We start from the raw sequence: 10,874 nt of genomic DNA on the forward strand, positions 1-10,874 counted from the left end.
TGAAAAGTTGCTGGAAGTGGTCCGTTTTCTTTCAATTTATCTGAAATTGGCATATTGTATTTGATATCATGTCAAGAAATATCCCACTCAAAACAGATTATATATATGTTTTTTGTGTGCATGATAAAAAGAGAAATCTGTGCCTTTGGTTATGCCTATTTTTTTCAAGTTTGCCATTAGATTTTCTAACCAAATCTCATCAAAAACATTCTTTTATAATTGTAGAATATTGTAATTCATGAGAACAAGCAGCCTCTTTGATTCCATGAAAATCCCATCCTCCCAAAGAATCATAATATGTTTTCCATCTCACATTCCATTACAGTCAAAATAAGATTAGAGACTGAACTTGTTCCGATCTTCTCCATATATGAAGGAGGAGCAGAGCTGTCAAAAGACTAGAAAAACAAAATGCTTGTTCTAAAATGGTTAGTCAGTCTGATTTCGGTTTTCGTATCAAGGACTTCTCTCTCTACCCCTCCCCTCCGCCCTCCTGTCCTCCTGCCCCCCTCCTCTCCCCCTGCCCCCCTCCAATCATCTTCACCAGTCCAATCTCTCCTTCTCTATTCTTAAGAAACCTTTTCTATTAGAACACCCTTTTCACTTAATTTTCATGAATAAAGAGAAAATGATAGATACTTTGACCTCTCCATCTGTTTCCTAGATCTTATGGTCTTATGTTTCACATATGAAATATCTCATTATATCTCTCATCAGAGCATAGAAAGAGAATTGCATGAGAATATGGAAGGTATAGTTAGGAAAGTTTTTATTTCTCATGACTGTTTGGATTTTGGATTTTACTGATTTTTTCTATTTTAAATTGATAAATAGAATTTATATTATCATTCAACACATTTCTTTCTTTTTTTATTATTTTTATACTGGGCATGCATCGCATGTTCCTGTAGACAAGTGTTTGTGAGTGTCTGTGTATTGGAAGATCATTGTCAGAGAGAGTAGAGCTACATTCTTCATGGTAGGATCAAGGCTTTCAATTTTGCTGGTGCAAAATATTTGATGGAACAAAGAAAGTTTATCATTCTATTGATAATGCTGCAAGGTTTTGATATGTTTGTGTTACTGTCATAGCATTGCATTACTTGATTTGATATACTCAATTTTCTTTTTCCAACCTGTTAGCTACTGAATGGACCTGTTCAAGCTTTCAATGGTTCTGAAGTCATAACAATGATTCTAAATGAATGATTCCATAGCCTAGGAGTGGTGCCCTCCAGCTCCCACTAACCCCCACCCCAAACACCCCCTCCCCCCCCTTCTCTTCCTTCTGAGGGGAAAGAAGAAAACCTTTAAAAGAAAGAGAACATTCTCATTCTTCTTTTGTTTCTGGTCATATAATTTACTCTCTTCGAGACACATCATCTGCATAAGCAATATTTTTTTCAACTCATAAATGGATTCTGATCATTGCAATAGATACTAGGGATCAGGATTTCATCACGATTTATCGAAATATATTTTTAAATAAAATATTCTAGATTAGTAAATCTCCTGAGATGTTATCTGCTACATGGTTAGAGAATTATAGCAGTTTGACAGATCAATTACAATATGAGACAGATAAACACTACGAGCATATCAGTGCCTTTGAATTATCATGAGCTGAACAATATTGTAGAATTCCTGATTACATGAATTTGTGCCCTGTTGTATTTTCATCTTAGTATTTGATTTGGTGGATTTTTAGCTTTGTACATGCCGACCCCATTTAGATGGGAGAAGATGATTTGGTTATGGTAGAAATCTTGTCCAAGGGAATTATTCACTTGAGAAATTCTTTAAATACCAATTATTTTCTACATATTTAGGATTTCAAATTATTAATCCGTAAACTTTTAAGGATCATTAGCTGATTAATAAAAATAACTCGAGAATAAAAACATAAAAAGTAGTCTATAGCTCCCATGCAAAAATTATTCTATTCATAGTTTTTTGTCTTGGGGTTAAGCAGGTACCTGGTCTTAGGAAAATTAATTTCAGAAGATGCTACAAGGAGTTGGTCCAGTTGGTTGGTAGCACTTGATATGGCCAATGTTCTAACTTGGTTGTGTCGAATGACACACTTCACAGGCCACTCAAAAGATTGTTATTCATGAACTAGAGTACCTTTACGAAAATTAAAAGTTATAACTGTGATTCAATATTAAATCGTTAGCTTTTGCCATCTGGAGATCATGGTGGAAAGCTCAAGCCGTCGCCTTATCTCACCATTTGTCTTTATATATTATATTAGAAAGGCGACTGAACATTGCTTCACTGTAAGGAAGATTAGTGTCTGAATCATTCAGCATGAATGTGCTTTTCTAGGATTAACCTGATGTAATTGGATCATCAGTTAGAACATATATTTAGTAATAGTGAACATGGATTAGTGGTGGCTGAGTGTCTCGTGCTACTGATAGAATGTTTTACAGACATATTTAACCATGTATACATGATCTATGCTATATTGGTTTATATTCTGTTAACATTTCTGATCAATGTATCCAGGTTGAAGTGACTGATGCAGCTCTTCTTGCTCTGATAGAAAATTATTGCCGAGAGGCAGGTGTTCGGAATCTTCAAAAGCAAATTGAGAAGATATACCGCAAGGTTTGTGACACAGTTGTTAGAACTTCAGAAAAGAAGTATCAGTTTTTAAATCTAAATATTCGTAATTTTATTATTTATTTTCAAAGTAATTGTTTTGCTAGCAAATCCCAACCATAACTGTTGAGCATTGGGTTGCCTCTGATGACGAGCCACAATGTTATCGGTATGCTTTCTTCAGAAAAATTAGTAATGACTTTGAACTTCAAACGGCACCGTATACAATCTGAAATGCATCATGAGAACACAAGATGCTTGTTACTAGGTGATATTTTGATTTAGTTCTGGTTTGAATGCGTGCATGAACATAACAAGCTAGTTATGATGTTTTGACCAAAGTGTCTAGCTAGTTGTCCCTATCAATGAAAAACCCAATTGCCTCGATTTTTTGTAACTAGTTTGCATATTGCTTATGCAAGACATTTGGATATTTGGGTCATCTCACAAATAGGTATACTTGTCGGATGTGCTAGTTGGAGAATTATGGGAAGGATTAAAGAAACAATTAGAAATGTTAAATTATTGACCTGCTAGTTTTGGCTTTCTGAAATTTTTATTTTAACAGGATATTTGAATTGGTGGTTTTTCACTTGTAGCTTTCCAAATTGTTTATGTTTTTCTATTAAACAAATGTTTTCCTTTACAAATTATTGCTTCAATTAATGCATCTTCTGGTGTAGTTGTACTTAATTGAAGTTTATTTTGTCATAGGCTTTACACCCCTTTGAGAGATGTTGGAAGTCAATATTTCTGTAATCAAAAGCTTTTCTGTGAAAGTCTCCCCTTTTAGCAGTGATTAATCTGAATGTTTTCTGGCCATTAAATATGCAGAAGCACTAGTTTCATAAGCATACATGCATTTCTATTACTATCATCTATGAATTCTCAGTCATTCCCTTCATTTGCATTTTTATGACCATTGATGTATATTAGATATTTAAATTTGCATCTTTTCCTATCAATGAAATAAATATTTTGATTTCAGAAAACCTTGAATATTTTTCCTATTCATGACCGATTTTATTCTTATGCTTTAATATAGATAGCTCTGCAACTTGTCCGTCAAGGGGTGACAAATGAGCAATCTCTAAAAGTCAGCCTTCAGCAAGGAGCCAAACAGCTTAGAGAGAAATCTACTGAAGAGCCTACTCAAATTGCAGATGATGGTCCAGGGGGGAAGAAACTGGAGGATGGGAACTCACACGAAAGGGCTACAACAACTACCTTAACAGAATCTGAACAAGCAATTGAAGTCTCGTTACATGAACAGCCTAATGGAACTGCCACAGAAGAATCAGAAGCAACTTCTCATGAGCATCTTGTTGAACAGTTGGAGGCTGACAAAGTGCAGCCAACTCTCTTATCATCAAACGGTATTGCAACAACAGACCAACCCGTTGATTCAAAGGTATTCTGAGAAGCTAAGTGACTAAAACATGCATTTTATTGTAGTGTAAGAATTGGTTTAACATTGACACCTACTAGTGATTTTTCTTACAAGTCCTATGTGTAAACTTTTTTTTTCACATTAGTGGAAGGATCAGTCAGACGATAGAAATTACTTTAATGTAGTATGCATATATGTTAACATATGCATATTTATGCACCGTATATTCATTGTGTCATGTATTAATTGATTGATTTCTCTATTTACAGGTCAATATAAAAACAAGTGATGTAAAGGATGTGAAAGTTGATAATGTGATTGAAAAGGTCATAGTTGATGTCTCAAACCTGGCTGATTTTGTGGGCAAACCAGTATTCCATGCCGAACGTATATATGATCAGACTCCAGTAGGAGTTGTCATGGGTCTTGCTTGGACTGCAATGGGTGGTTCAACATTGTATGTTGAGACCGCCCTAGTGGAGCAAGGAGAAGGGAAAGGTGCACTTCTATTGACGGGTCAGCTCGGAGACGTCATGAAGGAGAGTGCGCAAATAGCTCATATCGTAGCCAGAGCAATATTGCTTCAGAAAGAACCAGACAATCCATTTTTTGCAGACTCCAAGCTCCATTTGCATGTGCCGGCTGGTGCTACCCCCAAGGATGGACCAAGTGCAGGGTGCACCATGATAACCTCAATGTTGTCTCTTGCCATGAAAAAGCATGTTAAAAAAGAACTTGCAATGACTGGTGAAGTAACATTGACAGGACGGATTCTCCCAATTGGTGGGGTATGTTATCTCTGTGACATAATCTTTATTCATCATTGTGACCGACCATAATAATAGAAAGTTCATAGTTTTTTGTTTTCATGATTGTTTTAAGACTTAATGTTTCTTATTCTTGTTTTGGTTTCCAACCACGGGATGTGCGACATACTCTCTGTCTTTCAATTCATCATATTTGTCCATTTGATCTTTATATGCTATATGATTTACCATCCATTGTAGAAATACCTGAATCTAGGAGTTTATATGCATTTTGTCATAGCCTGAATTTTTGAGTTGGAAACTGCAAAGCTTGACATTTTTACTAAATTTGCAAACTTCCTATATTTGATAAAAATCATTCTGAAGTCTTATTTTGAAAAATAACACCAGAAATCACCATTATTTAGTATTATTACTGCTCTGTGACTTTGTTTTTTTCTGTTAGTTTTTAAAAGTTTCATTCCTACCAAACAGGTAAAGGAGAAGATACTTGCTGCAAGAAGAAGTGAGGTGAAGACTATCATATTCCCATCAGCTAACAGAAGAGATTTTGATGAGCTTGCTGCCAATGTGAAGGAAGGCCTTGAAGTTCACTTCGTAGATGATTATAACCAAATATTTGAGCTGGCTTTTGGAAGCAACTCTAAGCCACAAATCTAAGTCTCTGATCCACCTGTATTGGGTCTTCACATGTTATAGTTTTCTTGACGACTGCAAGAAATTCCATGGTAGTTCTTCATGATGCAGCCACCATGGACCAATTCCAAAGAGAGTTAGCCTTTTATTGAGGTCATGGACAATTCCTAACGGGCTTCCTAGAGCATCCATGATTTGAATGCTTGCATGTACTGATGCCTGAAGATTGTTTATTAATTATGTCTTACAACCTTTGCGGAAAAAAAACCATAGCACGGCTGTATTTTTTGTGATCTTTTCTGGAGGTGGATGGTGGTCAAGATATAAATACATTATTTCGGCATTTTTGTTTTCATCAATACTCAAATGTAAACTACTCTCAAAACCTAAATTTTTTATTCATTCAAATGTATGATGATAGCTGATTATTAATTTGATCATGTTTGCTGGATTGGTTTCAACTTTCAACTCCTTGTGTTTTTCTCCTTTGATGGATGTGGCTGGAAAAAAATTTAATTGTTGCCGATATTTGCATTTTAGCAGTCATTTCCTTCCAATTAGGGCATTCATTCTTTAGATACTAAAATTTGTACGAATTGGTACTTCTTTCATCTATTTTATCCATTGTTGGTGATAATCTTGGCATCGATTCTTCTAATTTAATCATGATATTGTAGCAAGGGGTGTTCTACTAGTACTTCTTTATAAATGAAATATGCAAGATGATGACTCAAAATGCAATGCAGCTGCTAGTGATTTTTAGCCTCAAATGATGTCATTTCAAACCTAATTCAATCCATTCTCCCAATGTGATTCACATGCTGACCTCAACTCGCATATTTGATGATATCGCAAAATACCTATCAAAGATTATGAATGAGATATCTCGCCGGCTTCGCCGGTCAACGATCCACCATGACAAGAGGCTATTGGACCATAGTTGCTCTTCAGATTGAAATTGGCAGAAAGCCTCAATAATGGTCATGGGGACCATCACAGTCATTATTCCCCAATCTCGCTAAAGACTTACTAGTACTCTTTCCTTAATGAAATTTCTTCTTTACTTCAAAAATGGAGCTTGTGGTGGAGCCTCTATTGGATGAAATCTATGGAAAGGGATTGTGGGCTCAGCCATATCCAATTCGAGTTCATGTGGGAATCAGAATCCCATGATGCCATCATGGAATCAATCCCTCAGAGCAAAAGAATACCACCAGTTTCTAGCAGTGGAAAAGCCCAGGAATAGGCATGGTAGGACCAGACCCATACCCTCCTTAGACTTCAGCTTTATAGCAGTTTATTCTAAACTCTCCAATGCCAGTGTCTTCTAGTTCCCCTCTTCAATCCACTGCCACTAGTGACTAACATGGGTCCAACCTCCATTCTTTTGTGGGGCCAACTTCCCATAGTGACCAACCGACCATGTCCTTGGGAGGTCAGACAGGTTAATTTTAGACAGTAGCTTGTGGAATCAATAGGAGGCAAGACTTTTTGAGAGTTTTAGTCAAGCAAATCTTTGTGGGGGCATCTTGTGACTCATCACCCATTACTATCAGCTGATTTGCTGTCATGCTTTAACTAACGAATCAACTAAATGCTTGTTCGTGGACCCAGTTAGGTCAGCCATTCAGGCAACAATGCCGGTTCTCATTCCAATTTGAGAGTCGCATCTTGTTCGAGCTGACGACAGCTTGGCATCGACGCTCTCCGTCATCCATACATGTCAGCATTCGATAAATATGTCAACGTGGCGAGCTGCGAGGTGGTCGAATTGCTGACATGGCAATGGTGGCTCATGGCCGGCGAAAAAAAATAGAAGAGAAAAATGCATGGAGTAGGTTTCCCCCACCTTGCAAGATGCTCTTTGCTTTCATATACTCTCCAATTGATTGGTGCCCTAGATAAACAAACTAATCACCTCTACAAATGGCACTATCTTTTTTGGAAGACCTTTAATCCCTCTAATCAGAGGGGAAAGACTAGAAAGGGGATAAAGAGCTCAACATATCCAAACAAGTGGATAAGAAGTCATTGGACTTGACCTGCCTCTGTTTTTTTTTTTTTTTTTTTCTTTTCTTGACCTCACTTCTTGAAGCCGAATATGGCATGAGGGAGTAAGTGTATTGAAAAGGACAAGCAAAGAGTGGATTGAGCTGTGCTAGATGTTTTACAAATGTTTTGAACAAGCAAATATTTTATGGGTGGCAAAAAACAAATCATCATAAAGCACTCATTAAAGATTAAAAAAAAAGTTCATTTCGTTGATTGTATCCTATTCAAGTGTTGAATAGTGTATCCTCAGTATCTTAAACCATAATCGGAAACTCCTTAAGGTATTTACACAACTAAAGGAACTCCTTAAATACGATTACCATCTATCTTCAAAATAAAAATCAAGAATAATATTATGATTTCTTGAGCACAAAAATATATATTTCAATAGATGTAATTAAGATGATACCATATTTTTTCCTTTTTTTTGTTGAGATGTATCATTGATTTTTGTTTTGTTTTGTTTATTTGCTCTAAAGCATGTTGCTTCTGTGAATGTTAACCAATTAAAACAATGCACTCTACATAAATATTATGTATTTTAATTTTAACTTTGAAAAAAAAACGTAAAAGTTACGGTATGTGTTTTCTCTTCACTCCAATATACGACATCTAAACTATGTTATTGTTGGACTTATCTAATCAAAAGAAAAAAAAGATAATATTCTTTGGAACATAACCTCGCAATCTCTCAATAACCATCAGAGAGAGATAATGAAATAGATTATATCAAAATATATGTTTTTTTTAATTTATTTTTCTTTTTTTTGTAGGCATCAAGAACATTAACTTACATAAATTGTATTGGATGGTGGCAAGATACACATACATGTGGATTAATTAGTTGCTTGAGCTTTCAATGGAAGTTATCGAGCTAATAAATTGGCATGATTTTCTAGTGTCATGGTATTTTTAAGATCTTAGATGAAAAAAGGGCAAGTGATTCTAAGCAACTTCCAAATAAAATTTGGAGATTAACAACATATTAGTCGACGAAGAGATGACACAAGCTGCATTTTTTTTTTTTTTGGTTGACCATCATATTTATTTTAGAAAACTGGCACCTCGCCATCTGTTGTACAATCGTACCAGCTAATTCCTCTTGGAAGCTGGGTAAGATCTAACATAATTAATAATATAAATGATCTCATATGCTTTACAATTCAAGCTTCAAGTACTTACTTCTTTTTGATGGAATGAACTTATGATGAAATACCATTAATTAGTATGCCCAAGAAACCAAAAATAAAACCAAGGATGATTTTGTAAGTCAATGCATTTGTGATACTAGATATGATTTAATATGTATGACTGCAGTTTTGTGAATGTTTAATTTGACTCCATTTCTAATGTTCTTTTTTCCCCTTTTTATCTGAGGATCGCCTCCTAATTACCAAACAAAATTCAAAAAAAGAGGAACTTTTGAATTTTTGCCTTGATTTCTGCATTAATGCTATTATGAGATTTTAAATACTATGTCACTCATGAAACATCATTGAAAAATTATAAGCCAGTGATAAACAACATTAATTGCAAAGCAAACTAATTAACTGGTTTGATTAAATTGAACATAATAATGCCTCAAAAAAAAAGAATTAAATTATAAAATGGTTCTGCTGGGGAAAAACCCCAAGTCATACTGCTACGGAGGCGCTCGGCCAAAGGGCACCGACCGGAAAGGCGCTCGGCCGAAGGGCGCCGACCCGAAGGACGCTCGGCTAGAAAGTGCCGACCAGGAAAGCGTCCGACTAAGGAGCGCCGACCAGAAAGAGCGCCAGGAAGAGGCGCCCAACTAGAATCACCAAAGTAAAGCTACTCGGCTAGAAAGAGCCGACCAGAGGACGCCGACCAGAAAAGCGCTCAAATAAAGAGCGCAGGCCGGAGACCGCCAAATAAAGGCGCTCGGCTAGGAGGTGCTCGTTCAAAGGGCGCCGGCCAGGAGTACTCAAAAGCAGCCCCGCCACAGGGCGCCCTATTGGGCGACCAGCTCGGCTCGGCACCCCTGCCGAGCCGATGCCTTAACCAAGTATTCAGCCTGCCACTATCTTCAAGCCATCAAAGCATAAGATCTCTGCAGGCATTCGGCACGACTCGTCATTAATGCACGAGACCCCTTCAAGTCTCCGATGCACTCAGTCATTTAATGAACACGGCTCAAGACGATCTTCGGATCACTGAACCATCAGAGCGTATGGCTCTTCCTGACCGTCGGTTCATTCAGCAATTAATGCACTTACCATCCACGGACCCCAGGCCCACCACGGCCGGCGGTTCAACCACTCCAACAGGTCCGATCGACCGTGACAACTCCCTGATTCCGGCCTGATTCGGTCCCATTCTCCACTACGCCATTAATGGGCCAAATCGTGCCCAATTATGACGGAAAGGGACAAATTCCCCGGTAACACAAAATCCCACTATAAAAGGGAACCTGGGGGAAAAGAGAGGGGACAGAAAAACACACACCGGAAAAACTCCGAAAGAGAGGAGGGGAAAGAACACATGAAGTAAAAAGCACAGACACAATTGATGACATCAAATCTCTTCACCTTATCCACATATTGATGCTGTCTTCTCCGCATACTCTCTCCCTCCTGCTCTCTCCAGATATTCCCCCTCTGACTTAAGCATCGGAGGGCCGGTGCCGGAGAGCCCGGCCACCGATTTTTCCTGCAGGACCAGCGCCCCGCCAGTGGAGGACGCGGCCGGCCGGCACACCGCCGTCCGCCCCCTGTAGCAGCGGAGCTCCTCCTTCCCCAGCTTCGCGGCGGCCCCCGGGTCCAGTTTCCAGCAACAGTTGGCGCTAGAGGAAGGGCCCGAGTTCGCTGCCATGAAGCTAAGAAGCAAAGGGGCTTCCAACGCCTCTCGACGTCCTCCACCAAGTCCAGAATATTCCGTTCGGAACTCACCACCTCCGGTCGAGCCAGCACCTCAAGTTCGACCGGAACAATTTGATGCCCTGGTGCAGCAAGTGCAGGCGTTGGCTACAGCCGTCCAAAGCTTGCAACCCAGGGGCATTCCAGCAGCACCACCTCCTCCGGCTCCAGTCCAACCGGAGCCTCCTACAAGCGGGCTTCCCATTCGAGGTCAGGACTCTCGAGTCCAGGCCTCCCTCTGGAGAGAGCACCCGGCCAGAGGTCACGAAGGCTGGCCCCAACCTTCAGAAGCTGAGTCGGTTCCAGGACAACCAGCACCCGAGCAAACCGCGGCGGCGGTCCTCCAGAACCATGAACTCGACCGGAAGGTCGAGAAGTTGGAGCGCCAAATTCAGGCACTCCACGGGAGGAAGTCGGGGCATACCGGCGACTTCGAGTTCAATACGAAGTCACCCTTCTCCCAGGAGATTGAAGATGAACCGGTCCCGCTACGGTTCAAGATGCCCCAGGTGGAGCCTTACAACGGCAAGACTGATCCCCTGGACC

General features: G+C 39.1%; 1 protein-coding gene across 1 annotated transcript in view; it reads left to right on the forward strand.

Moving 5' to 3' along the window:
* The window catches only part of LOC103699324 (lon protease homolog, mitochondrial-like), a 24,211-nt gene extending 18,343 nt beyond the window's left edge, over positions 1–5,868 (forward strand). The window contains exons 17-20 of the mRNA XM_039117862.1: positions 2,512–2,613; positions 3,653–4,018; positions 4,267–4,785; positions 5,239–5,868. Of these exons, the coding sequence (XP_038973790.1) occupies positions 2,512–2,613; positions 3,653–4,018; positions 4,267–4,785; positions 5,239–5,424 (1,173 nt within the window). The 3' untranslated portion in view covers positions 5,425–5,868. The remainder of the gene's footprint in view (positions 1–2,511; positions 2,614–3,652; positions 4,019–4,266; positions 4,786–5,238) is intronic.
* The last annotated feature ends 5,006 nt before the right edge of the window (positions 5,869–10,874 follow it).

The sequence above is a fragment of the Phoenix dactylifera genome, unplaced genomic scaffold (assembly GCF_009389715.1).
Source record: "Phoenix dactylifera cultivar Barhee BC4 unplaced genomic scaffold, palm_55x_up_171113_PBpolish2nd_filt_p 000283F, whole genome shotgun sequence".
Classification (NCBI taxonomy): Eukaryota; Viridiplantae; Streptophyta; class Magnoliopsida; order Arecales; family Arecaceae; genus Phoenix; species Phoenix dactylifera.